Consider the following 18,296-nt stretch of genomic DNA (forward strand, 5'->3'; position numbering starts at 1 on the left):
ATAAAGAGATTAAAAATTTACGACCGATTCTACCCTTCCACCGATCTTGAATCGTGTGGCAGAGTGGTGCCATCTCTAGTTTGCGTGTATTTTGCGAAGCACGGTAGCAATGAAGTACAATGTTCCATTTGCTTAAAAGTTAAAAAAAAAACGGGAGAAGGCAGAACAGACTCGCAACGCCATACACAGAGAAAAGGAGAAAACATCTACAATGTTCCTTGGAAGAGAAGGTTTTGTAAACCCTAGTCGTCAGTTTTGTAAAGGACTCGCCGCTACTGCTGTTGTGGCCGAGTTGCCACTGTAATTATGGTAGGCCGAGTTTGTGATTTCGTGAAACGGCTTCTCGTGCAGCTATGACGAGGGTCAGGTAGCAGAATAGGAGAACGAAGGTTCTACAACACTCCAACCAATTAGTAACAAAGCCACACAACTGAGTTAAAAGGCGGGGTCAGGGATTTTCTCTGCCTCGTGATGACTGGGTGTTGTGTGATGTCCTTAGGTTAGTTAGGTTTAAGTAGTTATAAGTTCTAGGGGACTAATGACCATAGATGTTAAGTCCCATAATGCTCAGAGCCATTTGAGTTAAAAGGTTTATTTATCTTTGTGTCTGGACGAATAAGAAATTCGCACCACTGCTTGTAATATAACACAAAAAGACCCACAATGGTTAAGTGAAACAATCGTAGGTAAACTTCACAGTACATAGCAAATGCAATTTACAGCAACTGTCTGTTCACTTCCAAGAGTTCACTAAACGACGTTCCCTGTGTAAGTCAGCCCTGGACGAGGATCTATAACCAAGTGGGTGAGAGCTGCTCTTCTGTCTTCCGAGTAGGCTTCTGTCCACTGTCGTCCGGTCGTTGGCGGATTGTACTCGGCCGGCAATTGCCCGAGGCGATGTCAATATCTTCATCTTCAGCGCAGCCCGTGGCCTTGTGGAACTCGTCCAAGTGGCGAGTCTCTATGCACTGGCACCAGCTCGCATCTTCGCGCCTTTGGTGCTTTTGCCCTTGCTGTGTCTTGTTCGGACGACACAGCAGAAGGCAAATTCGATTGATAGACATACAACTTTATTAATGTGCTAAAAATTTGGGATTATAATTGAACCCTCAATTTTGTGGTTGCTTTGGGGAAAAAACTGATACCATCCAAAAGTGACGACGCAGGGAACAGCTTGCGACCTTTCAATCTCCTGTTGCCGCTCCGGTTTCCTTCGCCATCTCTGCTGGAGACAACAAGACCGATTACTGCCACAGCCTCAATCCCATATCGACCGTGTTCCCCTCCTGCTTCACCTTCATCGGAATTTTTCAATCTTTGTTCGAAATCTACATTCATTATTGGAAGTAATACGAGTGTCACTCCAAAAGAAATGCACACAATTTTTTTTAATCCACCTTTTATTCTACATCTTTGAAAGTTTTACAGTGTGTAAATACATCCTATAGGAACAATATTTTCATTTCTCCATATAATTTCCATCCCTCTCAACTGCCTTACGCCATCTTGGAACCAGTGCCCGTATAACCGACGGTAAAATTCTGGACCAACTTGTGGGAGCCACTGTTTGGCAGCGGGCACAATGGAGTCATCATCTTCAAACCTTGTTCCACGAAGAGAGTCTTTCAGTTTCCCAAAGAGATGATAGTCACATGGAGCCAGGTCAGGACTGTAAGGCGGGTGTTTCAGTTTCGTCCATCCGAGTTTTGTGATCGCTTCCATGGTTTTTTGACTGACATGTGGCCGTACATTGTTGTGCAACAGAAAAATATCCTGCTTTTGCCGATGTGGTCGAACACGACTCAGTCAAGCTTGAAGTTTCTTCAGAGTCGTCGCATATGCATCAGAATTTATGGTGGTTCCACTTGGCATGATGTCCGCAAGCTAGAGTGCTTCGGAATCGAAAAACACCGTAGCCATAACTTTTCCAGCAGAAGATGTGGTTTTGAATTTTTTTTTTTCCTTGGATGAATTTGCATGGTGCCACTCCATTGATTGCCCCTTCGTCTCTGGTGAAAAATGATGGAGCCATGTTTCATCACCTGTCACAATTCTTCCAAGAAATTGACCTCCACCATTCTCGTACTGCTCCAAAAGTTAGCTGCATACGGTTTTTCTTGTTTCTTTGTGAGCCACTGTTAACATCCTGAGAACCCACCTGGCACAAACCTTTCTTAACGCCAACACTTTCAGTTCAAAATGGTTCAAATGGCTCTGAGCACTATGGGACTTAACATCTGAGGTCATCAGTACCCTAGAACTTAGAACTACTTAAACCTAACTAACCTAAGGACATCACACACATCCATGCCCGAGGCAGGATTCGAACCTGCAACCGTAGCAGTCGCGCGGTTCCAGACTGAAGCTCCTAGAACCGCTCGGCCACCGAGGCCGGCTCACTTTCAGTGTTCTGCAAACACTTCCTTCCCCTATCCCAACGTAGCGTGACAATTCTTTCACTATGATGCGTCTGTCAACAGTCACCAATTCGTCAACTCTCTGCAGATTGTCTGGAGTGTGTGCAGTACGAGGCCTGCCGCTGCGAGGACAATCCTCAACATTGCGTGCCCGCTTTCATCACTTAACCTGCTTGCTGACCGACTAACTGCACTGCGATCGACAGCAGCATCTCCATACACCTTTTTCAACCTCTTGTGGATGTTTCCCACTGTCTCGTTTTCACAGCACAGGAATTTTATGACAGCACGTTGCTTCTGACGAACGTCAAGTGTAGCAACCATCTTGAAGACATGCTGTGACGGCGCCACTCACGGGAACAGGTTGAACTAAGTTTGAAAACAAGCGGGAAGGCTGTATCTACAGACTGTAAACCGTTCACACATGCAGAATAAAAACTGTATTTTTACAAAAATAGTGTGCATTTCTTTTGGAGTGACCCTCGTAGCAAGAAATAGTCGAAAATCTGTTATTTGACAAACTCGTTATTTTGAGCAGTTTTACCCGTCAGGTTAAATCAGATGCGAGAAGAAACGGTGTAACGGAAAACCGGTTGTTTCAACATAACCGCCATCCCTAGTTCCAGCTCTGTTGTTTGAAATCAGTTCCAACAACTGCGGCACGTTTACTCACGTAATATGTTCGATGTTCAGTCATCTGTACAAGGAGAAGATTGCACGTCTCTTCCGGCTGTTACTGGGTCGCTGCACCTCTGTCGTGTAAACAGGCGGCGCGGTTGCCCAACACCGGCAGAGTGACGCGGTCGTTGCCGCGCGGGACATCCCGGCGTTTCGGCTGCGGCTGCGCCAGGCGGCGCGGCCGGCGGTCACAGCACATACGCCGAGCCTTCAGTAGCGTCGCAGCCGCGATGGCAGTGCAGCTGTGGTGCTTGCTGTTCGGCGTGCTCGTCACTCTTCCAGAGCGACTGAACGGTTCGCACCGCGACGACCTCGTGGTCGAAACGGATCTGGGCAGGCTGCGTGGCTCCATCATCAAGTCGCGCAGCGGCCGGGACATTTACTCTTTCAGAGGCGTGCGTTTCGCCAAGCCTCCCGTGGGCGAGTTGCGTTTCAAGGTAAGGTATAAGGCTTTGAAATAGTTTTTCCTCCAGAGTTCCTCTCTTATACATAGGATTCGTCTCTTTAATTTTGCTGCTGTCTCAATCTAGACGGTGTCAATGTTTTCTGTGGTCAGATGACTTTCGTCATATAGAAAGTGCTATTTGTCGACACATACGTCATCTACATACGTAGTCTGCAAACCAGCGTGAAGTGCATGGCACAAGATATTTTGCAGTGTACAAACAACCGGACATACCATGAACAACGTTGAGGCCAATCTCTCAACGGCTGAATCTTCCACCACCATAGACACTACAACGCTATGCTCTAAACGTAGAATAACGAGAACAGATTATTCAATGTGAAGTCAACAATATATACCAACAGAGAAATTCTGATTAAGAAAAATGAAACAAATCTACCAACCTTTCACCTATAGTCTCCTGTAAATTTGCATATTAGGTGCAAGCATTCTGCAAACCACTGTGAAGTGCGTGGCAGAGAGTATTTTGCAGTGTACATGTCATGGGTTTTTCTATTTCAATGATGTATGAAGCGCCGGAATAAAGACTACTTAAAGCGACTGTAAGCGCTGTAATTATTCTAACCTTGTCTTCGCTATCGCAGGCCGGTGTGACCGAGCGGTTCCAGGCGCTTCAGTCTTGAGCCGCGCGACCGCTACGGTCGCAGGTTCGAATCCTGCCTCGGGCATGGATGTGTGTGGTGTCCTTACGTTAGTTAGGTTTCAGTAGTTCTAAGTTCTAGTCCCATAGTGCTCAGAGCCATTTGAATCTTCGCTATCCATACGGAAGAAGTGCACAGTGGACTGAGGTATAGTTGTAGATTCTTCACTTAAGTCTGATTCTACACTGCCCGCATCTCGTGGTCGTGCGGTAGCGTTCTCGCTTCCCACGCCCGGGTTCCCGGGTTCGATTCCCGGCGGGGTCAGGGATTTTCTCTGCCTCGTGATGGCTGGGTGTTGTGTGCTGTCCTTAGGTTAGTTAGGTTTAAGTAGTTCTAAGTTCTAGGGGACTTATGACCACAGCAGTTGAGTCCCATAGTGCTCAGAGCCATTTGAACCATTTTTTTCTGATTCTACAAGCTTTGTAAACAATAGGCCAATTTCGCGAGATAGTTTGGCGTGTATCTACAAGCACCCGCCAGTAGTGTTTTTCAGTACGCTTTTCCCCACAAGTCAAACGCACCTGTTCGTGCTGCCCTTCTTTGAATACCTTCAGTATCCACTGTTAGTACCATTTAGTTCGGGTCCCATACACTTGAGCAATACTGTAATGTAGGACAAGTGTTTTGCGAACAGTCTCACTTGTTACCTGAATGCGTTTCTCCCGCACCCTGCCACCGAACGCTGTCTTCTACCTGTTTTACACACAACTGTGCTATGTGATCATTTCATAGCCACACAAATTACTGCACCAAGGTATGTGTGAGGTGACTGATTTTCATTGTTTTCATGAATTGCATTTTAACCAGTAGCTATTTATTTGTCCCATGTGTCATCTGCCGGTGTCGGTTATTAACCAGCATCCAGGATGTCTATCAACATCAACTTTTAAAAAAATTATGAAAATACAGTGTATACAAAAGTTGCAAAACTCAACAAATGTACAGGTACAAAATTCCATTTGTATACTTAAAGGGTACAAGAGATTAGTTGAAAGCATCCCTTATTCCTTTGAAGCTGAAAAATACCGAAGATATCCAGTGAAATTTACAAACACCTGACATAATTTGTCTAAGAATACTGACAATCACATCTCACGTGAAACAGACAGACAGACAGACAGACAAAGTGAAACTTTAGAGTAACATTATTGCTTTTATTAAGTAACTTGTTATGCGCCCTGAATCAGGTGTCCACATTTGTTGTTGTAAACATATCTAGTTTCACCGATATGAGGTTCCACTTTTATCTTGTGACTGTCTTTACTGTAACTTTCAGTATTAATGTTTCTCTCTTTTTGCTTACGTTCGGCCAGTGATGTTGGTAAAGATGTTCTGTTCCTGCACTTTACCACTGATGCAAAAGTATGTTGTTATGTTACCTATGCAGTACAAATTTACTGTCTTTGATAGAACGTGACTGCTGAGGCATTCTTCCAGTAATTGTTCGTCTTGTTTTTTCTGGATGTCTATTTGACATGGGATATAACTGTCAGTATTCTAAGTCGAATTGTCAAGTGTTCTTACAATTTCATTGGATATTTTCGATATTGTTCAGCTTCAAACGAATATGGGATGCTTTTAACAAATCTGTTGTACCCTGTAAGTATACAAATAGAATTTTGCACTCATATATTTGTTGAGTTTTGCTATTTTTGTATGTGTTGTACTTTCATAATTTTTAATGTTGATAGACATCCTGGATGATGGTTAATATCTAAAACTGGTAGACGAATAATGGGAAAAATAAACAGCTAATGGTTAAAATGCATTTTATACACCTTACGACTGTAACATGATTTGTAGGGCGGGCAACTACAGCCAAACTTCGACATTTTTCCAAAGAAAATTCCACACTGGCTGTATCAATGATTTTTATTAAATCTGCGACCGCTTTCACCAGATGATGGTATATTGGACGTGAATGGTGGGGAGTGGTTACAGGGCAATGTTCAACGTCACCATGGTATAAATAACGTATATTGCCTGAGGATGCACTTTACGACTGTTGAACCTCATCTCATGGAACGGATTTTAACTGTGAGTCGTTAATATCTTACTGTGAACAGGCCAACTACTTTTCTGCATTTTGTGAAGTGCATGGTGTTACAATTTCCACATATCATCCTACGCTAAGTTCAGAGCAAGAGTGGAGCATTGTCAGAAGACAGTAAATGTCCCGGGTTTTCTGCAGACGAAATTTTGCTGCGGTGTGGACAAGAGGTACATCACGGTCTACGAATCAAATGGCGCGGGAACTGGAAACGCAATCCAACGTTGATCTTCGGGGGGCAGTACGAAATTTTAGGCCAAAACGGCCAAATTGCACTCAGATTCCCACTGAAATTCTGGCGGAATTTGCCCCAAACGCAATGTCGCTTCTAGCGGTAGTGAAATGTTGCCAGAACTTGACCAAGGCCACGGAGACGTGGCTGAAGCTGATCGGCAAGTCCACATCTTAAACCACACAACTTTCGTCTTTTCGGCAGGCTGAAAGAACATCTGGGAGGAAAGGAATTTTCCGACGACGAGGATATTCACACAGCGTTTGTCGAACGGATCCGTGACCAACGAGCGAATTTCCATCGGTGAGGAGTTGAATTCTTAGCAAGACGTTCCGTGTGTTTTTTACAGAGACTTGGTGACTATGGTGAAAAATTTTATGTACCTGTGGCAGTATCAACTGCAGTGCAGCATTCAATAAAAGTCACTCGGCCTGCCATATAATGTGTAACTTACTTTTCGAAGTCGCTTCATATTTCTCTATACTTAAAGCAAGTTGCCTATTGTGCACCGTTTTGAAATCTTAATTTAGATATTTGAGCTGTTTCTTTTTCACGTAGTGCTTCAGTACAAACAAATGCGCCATCTGTCAACAGTCTGGGGTTACTGTTAATGTTGTCTACTAGATCACTAACATACACTACTGGCCATTAAAATTGCTACACCAAGAAGAAATGCAGATGATAAACGGGTATTCATGGGACAAATATATTATACTAGAACTGACATGTGATTACATTTTCACGCAATTTGGGTGCATAGATCCTGAGAAATCGGTACCCAGAACAACCACCACTGGCTGTAGTAACGGCCTTGATACGCCTGGGCATTGAGTGAGACAGAGCTTGGATGGCGTGTACACATACAGCTGCCCATGCAGCTTCAACACGATACCACAGTTCATCAAGAGTAGTGACTGGCGTGTTGTGACGAGCCAGTTGCTCGGCCACCATTGACCAGACGTTTTGACCAGACGTTTTCAATTGGTGAGAGATCTGGAGAGTGTGCTGGTAAGGGGCAGCAGTCGCACATTTTCTGTACCCAGAAAGGCCCGTACAGGACCTGCGACATGAGGTCGTGCATTATCCTGCTGAAATGTAGGGTTTCGCAGGGATCGAATGAAGGGTAGCGCCACGGGTCGTAACACATCTGAAATGTAACGTCCACTGTTCAAAGTACCGTCAATGCGAACGAGAGGTGACCGAGACGTGTAACCAATGGTACCCCATACCATCACACTGGGTGATATGCCAGTATGGCGATGACGAATACACGCTTCCAATGTGCGTTCACCGCGACGTCGCCAAACACGGATGCGACCATCATGATGGTGTAAACAGACCATGGATTCACCAAAAAATGCCGTTTTGCCATTCGTCTACCCAGGTTCGTCGTTGAGTACACCATCGCAGGCGGTCCTGTCTGTGATGCAGCGTCAAGAGTAACCGCAGCCACGGTCTCCGAGTGGATAGTCCATGCTGCTGGCAACGTCGTCGAACTGTTCGTGCAGATGATTGTTGTCTTGCAAACGTCCCCATCTGTTGACTCAGGGATCGAGAAGTGGCTGCACGATCCGTTACAGCCATGCGGATAAGATGCTTGTCATCTCGACTGCTAGTGATTCGAGGCCGTTGGGATCCAGCACGGCTTTCCGTATTACCCTCCTGAACCCACCGGTTCCATATTCTGCCAACAGTCATTGGATCTCGACCAACGCGAGCAGCAATGTCGCGATACGACAAACCGCAATCAAAGTCGGAATGGTGATGGTACGCATTTCTCCTCCTTACACGAGGCATCACAACAACGTTTCACCAGGCAACGCCGGTCAACTGCTGTGTGTTTATGAGAAATCGATTGGAAACTGTCCTCATGTCAGCACGTTGTAGGTGTCGCCAATCTTGTGTGAATGCTCTGAAAAGCTAATCATTTGCGTATCACAGCATCTTCTTCCTGTCGGTTTAATTTCGCGTCTGTAGCACGTCATCTTCGTGGTGTAGCAATTTTAATGGCCTGTAGTGTACATTCTCAGCAAAGGTCCCTACACTTTTCCCTCTGGGACTCCTGAAATCGATGACTTTCCATCCAGAAAAAACAAGTTGCATCCTCCCTATCATGAAATACACAAATTCAGTCACAAATTTCAATGCATGCCCCACACGATCGTTCTTCTGTTAATGTACATTGATTTGGTTCCGAGTGGAATGTTTTTAAAAAGTCAAGAAATACTGTATCCATCTGAAGAAAAAGCCACGTTGCCGATACTCAACCTTAAAAGCTGATTCTAGTTTTGCTTAAGTTCTTGGCTGATATCGAAAGTCGACAACCCATGCTAACGGGGTGACGATCGACCCTGAGATAGCCAGTTGGTGCCATAATCGTACAAAAAATTTGTTAGCTATATAGTAGGATTTGACCAAAAGAGAGGAGGACGCGAAGGCGGTGGCGTATTATTCCTCGTCATCAAATTGTAAACCAACGTCCTGGGTTAAATTACAAACTCTGTGCGCTGTGTTGAATCCATCCATCAGTGTCGTCGTTGAGCTCGTCAGCCTCCTTGCTGCTACTCGATACGAGTAGAAAGCAGACAGCGTGGTAACACCGGATTACAGCCTCCTCTTTCGTCATCACCATCACACCCACAATAAACTACACTGCTCCTGCTCTCTAATCGCCAGTTCTAAGTAAGCACAATGAGAGGCAAAAAGAGTGCCAGGCCCGAATAATTTGGAGTCCAAGAACAATGCACTGAGCGTGCCCAGGTTCAGAAGTTCCAGTGTTCAGAACTCCAGCAGTCTGTGGAGCTTACATCATAGCAAGGATACAGAATATGTCGATTGTCGATCTTCATCGATACCCTATGTAATCAAAAGTATCCGGACACCCCCAATAACGTAAGTTTTTCATATTAGGTGAATTGTGCTGCCACCTACTCTCAGGCACTTCATATCAGTGGCCTTTGTAATCATTAGACATCGTGAGAGAGCAGAATGGGGCGCTCCGCGGAAGTCACGGACTTCGAACGTGGGCAGATGATCGGGTGTCACTTGTGTCATACGTCTGTACGCGAGATTTCCACACTTCTAAACATCCCTACGTCCACTGTTTCCGATACGATAGCGAAATGGAAACGTGAAGGGACACGTACAGCACAAGAGCGTACAGGCCGACCTCGTCTGTTGACTGGCAGAGACCGCCGACAGTTGAAGAGGGTCGTAATATATTATTGGCAGACATCTACCCAGACTATCACGCAGGAATTCCAAACTGCATCAGGATCCACTGCAAGTACTATGACAGTTAGGCGGGAGATGAGAAAACTTGGCTTTCATGGTCGAGCGGCTGTTCATAAGCGACATAATGCCGGTAAATGCCAAAAGACGCCTCTCTTAGTATAAGGAGCGTAAAAATTGGACGACTGAACAGCGTAAAAACGTTGTGTGGAGTGACGAATCACGATACACAATGTGGCGATCCGATGGCAGGGTGTGGGTATGCCGAATGCCCGGTGAACGTCATCCGCCAGCGTGTGTAATGCCAACAGTAAAATTCGGAGGCGGTGGTGTTATGGTGTGGTCGTGTTTTTCGTGGAGAGGACTTGCACCCTTTGTTGTTTTGCGAGGCACTGTCACAGCACAGGCCTACATTGATGTTTTAACCACCTTCTTGCTTCCCACTGTTGAAGAGCAATTCGGGGATGGTGATTGAATCTTTCAACACGATCGAGCACCTGTTCATAACGCACGGCCTGTGGCAGAGCTGTTACACGACAGTAACATCCCTGTAATGGACTGGCCAGCACAGCGTCCTTACCTGAATCTTATAGAGCACCTTTGGGATGTTTTGGAACTCCAAATTCGTGCCAGGCCTCACCGACCGACATCAATACCTCTCCTCAGCGCAGCACTCCGTGAAGAATGGGCTGCCGTTCCCCAAAAAACCTTCCAGCACCTGATTGAACGTAAGCCTGCGAGAGTGGAAGCTGTCATCAAGCCTAGGGGTGGGCCAACACCATATTGAATCCCAGCATTACGGATGGAGGGCGCCCCGAACTTGTAAGTCATTTTCAGCCAGATGTCTCGGTACTTTTGATCACATAGTCTGTTTAACTCACAGTATCATTTCTTTCGAAAATCATTATTCGAGCCCGTAAACACGGTTGAAACATAAGAACTCAACATCGGTAGAATTACTACAACGAAGAGCGTTTTACATCTGTTGCGATGGCTGATTGGATAGGCTGACGGTTTACGAACGTAAAGGACGAGCCTTCGAATCTAGCTACAGACAACTGTCATTTTCTGTTAATTTAGACCTATGCAGCTAATATTTTAAACCTCAATTCGCTACAAATTGTGCAACTGTAGGTAGCTTCATGCAACACTATGGGCAGTGGCCTTTTGCGAATTGTCCGTATCCAACTGCCCATTACATGCAGTTCCCTTCGCTGTGTTCAGCCGGAAGCCGGTTCAGATGAACCAGGATTCCATTTTTACTGGTATTGAAACCGATTATCGTTTATTTATTTAATCGTATCAGAAACACACTGTCACTTACAAGATATCAAAAACATAACAATACTCCAAATTGATTCTTCAGCCTTCACACCTTTTGGGTCAAATTGAATCAGGTGCTGTAGTAGGTCCACAACCGATTATATTGAGATAGGGAAGTAATGCTCAGAAATGCAAATTTTTTTGTGTTGTGGACATACACAGCGTACACCGCATAACAACAAAGTACCTCATAGTCCTTGTTAAAAGTGACGACCATCAGTCTCAACACATGCATGGCAATGGTGCATGAAGTTCTGCCACACTCTCTCGAAGACCATAGCGTCTGTTGTACCAGGAGACAGGCAGCTTTGATCCTAACAAGCAGCTCTTCATCCATTTCTATAGGGATTTCATACGCCAGCGTCCTACATAATCCTAGAGGAAAAATTCCGGATGTATGAGATTCGGCGATCGCGCTGCCCATGGACAGGACCTCCTGTTCTAATCCAACGATGAGAGTACGGGTTGTTCAGGCGCTCACGGACATTAACATCCAAGTGGACTAGTGCGCTGTCGTAGTGGAACGACAACCTCTCGCGGACTAAAAAGGGGTGCAGTCTGAAAGAACTGTGGCAGCACATCTCACAGAAACATCAGGTAAAGAGGAATAGTCAAACGAAGTAGGGACAATGCCCGCCCATATGCTGACACAGTCGTTGCTGGCGGCCACGATATGGGTGGGCTAGGAATTCTCCTCACCCCATACATGCGCCGTTGCATTACAGGCATTGAGACTGCCGGTCGTCGCTTTGAACAATGACTATGAGCTATGTTGTTGTTGCGTGGTCTACGCTGTATGTCCATAACACACTAACTATGCATTTTCGACCATTGGTTCCTTATCTGAATATAGACGGCTGCGGACCTACTGTCACCTCTTTAATTTGACACAAAAGGTTTGACACGCCCTATATAAGCTCTATAGTTTCTAACGAAGTAGGAAGGACATAAAATGTAGACTGGCAATCTCAAGAAAAGCGTCTCTGAAGAGGAGAAACTTATGAACATCAAATACAGATTCAAGTGTTAACGGATCTTTTATAAAGGTATTTGTCTGTATTGTAACCTCGTATGGAAACGAAAAATGGACGATAGATAGTCCAGACAAGAAGAGAACAGAAACTTTTGAAATGTGGGGCTACAGCAGAATGATCAATATTAGGTGGGTGGACCATTCAATTAATGAGGAGGTACTGAATACAACTGGAGGAAAATAAATTTGTGGCACAACTTGACTAAAATAATTGATTAGTCGATCGGACACATTCTGAGACATTAGTGGATCACCAATTTAGTATTGGGGGGAAGTCTGGGGGATAAAAATTGCAGGAGGAGATCAAGAGACGAGTAAAGTAAGTAGATTCGAATAGGTGTCTGTTGCAGGAGTTATCGGAGATGGAAAGACTTGCACGGAATAGAGTATCATGGAGAGCTGTATCAAACCAGTCTTCGGACTGAAGAGCACAACACAACAAGAATGGAATCGGCTAATAGCATGCTACACAAATACGTACTGAATATGGTGTGGGCACTATGCAGCTAATGCCCTCTCGGTAGTATGAATCAAGTCCTGGTGAGAGCATGTAGTTGGTTACTACCTTCAGACAAGCAGATGGTTCATCGTCTCTTTTTCACCACATTCGCATAATGCAGAGTCACTGTCAAATCCCCGTTTTCTGACGCTGGATTTCGTTCTCCCACTCCAAGGCGCAGTCTGTCGAACGTCTTAATTGTAGACCAATTTTCCTCCTGGCCTGAAGGGAGGCTTTCAGTAGGCAGCATCCATCCTGCAAGGCGGATGGGTCTGGAATGTCATGTCATGACTGAGGGCAGTACACGATCCCTTGTATACAGTTTGGACAGTGCACGTGGGTACAGCAACAAATCGGGAAACTCCATTCACGGTCCGGTCATAGGCATGTCGAAAAACGATAGTTCATTTCTGGCAATCCGTCGCGTCATATTGTTCACCCATCTTACTGCTTTGGTTCCACACAAGTCGCATCGCACACATGTGGCACAACTTGCCATGACATACGTCAGTAGTGGAGGGTCACATGACCGCCTGGTACTTAGTTCTGCAGCATCTTCAGTGCTCCAAGGTGACCTCTGGGCCCTTCAATAGTGGTAATTGATAAAAGAGGCAGTCAAATAAAAAGGAAACAGCGTGGTGACGCTTTAAACTCAACTAAATACTTAGGGATTACAATTACCAATAAGATAGTTGCAACGATCGCATAGATAATGTTGTGGGGAAATCAAGCCAAGGACTGCGATTTTTTGACAGAACATTTAGACAAGAAGAGAATAGAGGCTTTCGAAATGTCGTGTTACATAAGAATGCTGAAGATTAGATGGATAGATCACGTAACTAATGAGGAGGTACTGAACAGAATTGGGGAGAAGAGGAATTTGTGGCACGACTTGACTAAAAGAAGGGATCGGTTGGTAGGACACATTCTGCGGCATCAAGGGATCACCAATTTAGAATTGGAAGGCAGCGTGGAGGGTGAAAATCGTAGAGGGCGACCAAGAGATGAATGCACTAAGCAGATTCAGAAGGTTGTAGGTCGCAGCAAGTATTTCGAAATGAAGAAGCTTGCACAGGGTAGGGTAGCATGGAGAGCTGCATCAAACCAGTCTCTGTACTGAAGACCACAACAGCAGCATTTAGAAAATGTGGCAATCTACTAAAGAGATTGCTTACTCTACGCTTGTTCGCCGTCTTCTGGAGTATTGCTGTGTAGTGTGAGATCCGCATCAGATAGGATTGACGGAGGACATCGAAAAAGTTCAAAGAAGGGCAGCTCGTTTTGTATTATCGCGAGACAAGAGACAGAGTGTCACGGATATCACTAAAGAATTTGGGTTACAGTCATTAAAACAAAGGCGTTTTTCGTTGCAGCAGGTCCTTATCATGAAACTTCAATCACCAACTTTATCCTCAGAGTGTGAAAATATTTTGATGGCGCCCACCTACATAGGTAGAAACGATCATCACAATGAAATAAGAGAAATCAGAGCACCTTCGTAAAGATATAAGCGTTCGTTTTTCCCTCGCACTTTTTGAGTGTGGAACGGTAGAGAATTAGCTTAAAGGTGGTCCGACGACACATCTGCCAGGCACCTAACTGTGAAAACTGTAGAGTAATAATTTAGACGTAGGTGTAGATGTTTATTGTTTCAACAGCACTGGCCACACCTGTTAAAACATTTGTCCCACTGTGCGACAATACGCTCAATGGCTTATGGAAAAATATTCATGGTTGCCAGGCGTGCACAACTTCGTCGGAAGCGAATCGACAGCCACAAATATCATTCTTCGGGGCACCAAAAATATGGAAATCGTATGGGGAGAGATCGTGACTGCATGGAGACTGCGTAAGGAATTTCCAGCGAAATTTCTGCAGCGTAATTGAAACAACATGTGGGCTCGCCAATTTTGCTTCGGACCAAGAGGTGTACCTCTGGGTACAATCATGGTTACGTAGGCAACTGGGAACATTTTTCCGTGGAGGCATTGGCCGTCTTGTTTCTCAGTGGGATAAATGTAGTAACATAGGTGGTCATTACTTTTTAAATAATGAACAGTTTACTTATTTTTTTCCACCTCTCTCTTTTTCATTTCACTGACCTTATACTTTTCTGTCCAGTGAGCTTACTTGCTCCAGCTGCAATAGACAGGAATAACACACGTAATGCAGAGCTGCTCTATCTCCACTACTGGCCATTAAAATTGCTACACCAAGAAGAAATGCAGATGATAAATGGGTATTCATTGGACAAATATATTATACTAGAACTGACATGTGATTACATTTTCACGCAATTTGGGTGCATAGATCCTGAGAAATCAGTACCCAGAACAATCACCTCTGGCCGGAATAACGGCCTTGATACGCCTGGGCATTGAGTCAAACAGAGCTTGGATGGCGTGTACAGGTACAGCTGCCCATGCAGCTTCAACACGATACCACAGTTCATCAAGAGTAGTGATTGGCGTATTGTGACGAGTCAGTTGCTCGGCCAGCATTGACCAGACGTTTTCAATTGGTGAGAGATCTGGAGAATGTGCTGGCCAGGGCAGGAGTCGAACATTTTCTGTATCCAGAAAGGCCCGTACAGGAGCTGCAACATGCGATCATGCATTATCCTGCTGAAATGTAGGGTTTCGCAGGAATCGAATGAAGGGTAGAGCTACGGGTCGTAACACATCTGAAATGTAACGTCCACTGTTCAAAGTGCCATCAATGCGAACAAGAGGTGAGAGAGACGTGTAACCAGTGGCACCCACACCATCACGCCGGGAGATCCGCCAGTAAGGCGATGACGGATACACGCTTCCAATGTGCGTTCACCGCGATGTCGCCAAACACGGATGCGACCATCATGATGATGTAAACAGAACCTGGATTCATCCGAAAAAATTACGTTTTGCCATTCGTACACCCAGGTTCGTCGTTGAGTACACCATCGCAGGCGCTCCTGTCCGTGATGCAGCGTCAAGGGTAACCGCAGCCATGGTCTCCGAGCTGATAGTCCATGCTGCTGCAAACGTCGTCGAACTGTTCGTGCAGATGGTTGTTATCTTGCAAACGTCCCCATCTGTTGACTCAGGGATCGAACCGTGGCTGCACGATCCGTCACAGCCATGCGCATAAGATGGCTGTCATCTCGACTGCTAGTGATACGAGGCCGTTGGGATCCAGCACGGCGTTCTGCATTACCATCCTGAACCCACCGATTCCATATTCTGCTAACAGTCGTTGGATCTCGACGAACGCGAGTAGCAATGTCGAGATACGATAAACCGCAATCGCGATGGCTACAATCCGACCTTTATCAAAGTCGGAAACGTGATGGTACGCATTTCTCCTCCTTATACGAGGCATCACAACAATGTTTCACCAGGCAACACCGGTCAACTGCTGTTTGTGTGTGAGAAATCGGTTGGAAACTTATCTCATGTCAGCACGTTGTAGGTGTCGCCACCGGCACCAATCTTGTGTGAATGCTCTGAAAAGCTAATCATTTGCATATCACAACATCTTCTTCCTGTCGGTTTAATTTCGCGTCTGTAGCACGTCATCTTCGTGGTTTAGCAATTTTAATGGCCAATAGTGTAAAATGCTGTATATAATGTTTGGCCGCTTCAGACGTTTCGTGTGCCTTGTATCACATTTTCGTACCCTAAATACACTGCCTGACAAAAAGAGTGAAGCACTCCGTAGACATGGTCGGATATCAGTGTAACTATCCATCGGCGGGTATGTAAGTGACTAGAGCTGCAATTTTCTGCGACAGGTAGAACGCCCACCAGAGTTGCTTGAACTGCAGTGCCGCCAAGGCCAGCCGTCAGTGGTAGGGTCAGTGGCAGGCCACTGCCTCCACAGCACGCCAAACAAAAACACACGACTTCCGCGCCGCGTTGGACACGTTCCCAGTGCTTATCGGAGATCTTATTAGTCGACCGCAGTATCGTTGCACCTGGGAGTGAGGGCGTTTCGTTCGGCTTATCGTCGGTTTTTATCGTGAGTTTTCACGAAGACACACTGAACCACTTGATAGTACATGCACAACTGTCTTAAAATCATTCACAGTGCGATGCGTTTTCCTCAGTCACCACTGTACCTGTTTGCTGTAGCGTTACAGCGGGTTTATGATAACAGCCACGGGAGGCCAAGTGTAATTTATCGTGGTCGGATAATAGTTTACCGTACGAAGCACATGCTCTTCTTTCACCGTATTATCTGTTTTCTAGCACACCTGTTGGGGTACATAGCCCTTAAGTCGTTATTGCACTCCACTGGACAAAAAAGTGAGGTGTATGTCCTCATAAAAGATGGCAACCAGCGGAAGATAGTCATCATTACTGCCCATATGGACGACCCCATCCAGTTGAATACCCGAGAACATTTCAAAATCGTCATACTCTGGGAAAGCCTACAATCATGCACACATCTTCGTAGTACTCGTTCGAGATGCCTTCATAATACACTCCTGGAAATGGAAAAAGAACACATTGACACCGGTGTGTCAGACCCACCATACTTGCTCCGGACACTGCGAGAGGGCTGTACAAGCAATGATCACACGCACGGCACAGCGGACACACCTGGACCCGCGGTGTTCTCCGTCGAATGGCCAGCATTTGTGCACCGCCGCTGTCAGTGTCGGCCAGTTTGCCGTGGCATACGGAGCTCCATCGCAGTCTTTAACACTGGTAGCATGCCGCGACAGCGTGGACGTGAACCGTATGTGCAGTTGACGGACTTTGAGCGAGGGCGTATAGTGGCCATGCGGGAGGCCGGGTGGACGTACCGCCGAATTGCTCGCCAGTGGTCGGCGGAAGGTGCACGTGCCCGTCGACCTGGGACCGGACCGCAGCGACGCACGGATGCACGCCAAGACCGTAGGATCCTACGCAGTGCCGTAGGGGACCGCACCGCCACTTCCCAGCAAATTAGGGACACTGTTGCTCCTGGGGTATCGGCGAGGACCATTCGCAACCGTCTCCATGAAGCTGGGCTACGGTCCCGCACACCGTTAGGCCGTCTTCCGCTCACGCCCCAACATCGTGCAGCCCGCCTCCAGTGGTGTCGCGACAGGCGTGAATGGAGGGACGAATGGAGACGTGTCGGCTCAGGACTGCATTCGACCGAGGCACACAGGGCCAACACCCGGCATCATGGTGTGGGGAGCGATCTCCTACACTGGCCGTACACCACTGGTGATCGTCGAGGGGACACTGAATAGTGCACGGTACATCCAAACCGTCATTGAACCCATCGTTCTACCATTCCTAGACCGGCAAGGGAACTTGCTGTTCCAACAGGATAATGCACGTCCGCGTGTATCCCGTGCCACCCAACGTGCTCTAGAAGGTGTAAGTCAACTACCCTGGCCAGCAAGATCTCCGGATCTGTCCCCCATTGAGCATGTTTGGGACTGGATGAAGCGTCGTCTCACGCGGTCTGCACGTCCAGCACGAACGCTGGTCCAACTGAGGCGCCAGGTGGAAATGGCATGGCAAGCCGTTCCACAGGACTACATCCAGCATCTCTACGATCGTCTCCATGGGAGAATAGCAGCCTGCATTGCTGCGAAAGGTGGATATACACTGTACTAGTGCCGACATTGTGCATGCTCTGTTGCCTGTGTCTATGTGCCTTTGGTTCTGCCAGTGTGATCATGTAATGTATCTGACCCCAGGAATGTGTCAATAAAGTTTCCCCTTCCTGGGACAATGAATTCACGG

At 46.3% G+C, this 18,296-nt stretch overlaps 1 protein-coding gene across 1 annotated transcript in view; it reads left to right on the forward strand.

The window, feature by feature from the left end:
* Positions 1-3,285: 3,285 nt before the first annotated feature.
* The window catches only part of LOC124595599 (esterase E4-like), a 73,211-nt gene continuing 58,200 nt past the window's right edge, over positions 3,286-18,296 (forward strand). The window contains exon 1 of the mRNA XM_047134400.1: positions 3,286-3,532. Coding sequence (XP_046990356.1) covers positions 3,326-3,532 — 207 coding nt within the window. The 5' untranslated portion in view covers positions 3,286-3,325. The remainder of the gene's footprint in view (positions 3,533-18,296) is intronic.

Source organism: Schistocerca americana, chromosome 2 (genome assembly GCF_021461395.2).
Source record: "Schistocerca americana isolate TAMUIC-IGC-003095 chromosome 2, iqSchAmer2.1, whole genome shotgun sequence".
NCBI lineage: Eukaryota > Metazoa > Arthropoda > Insecta > Orthoptera > Acrididae > Schistocerca > Schistocerca americana.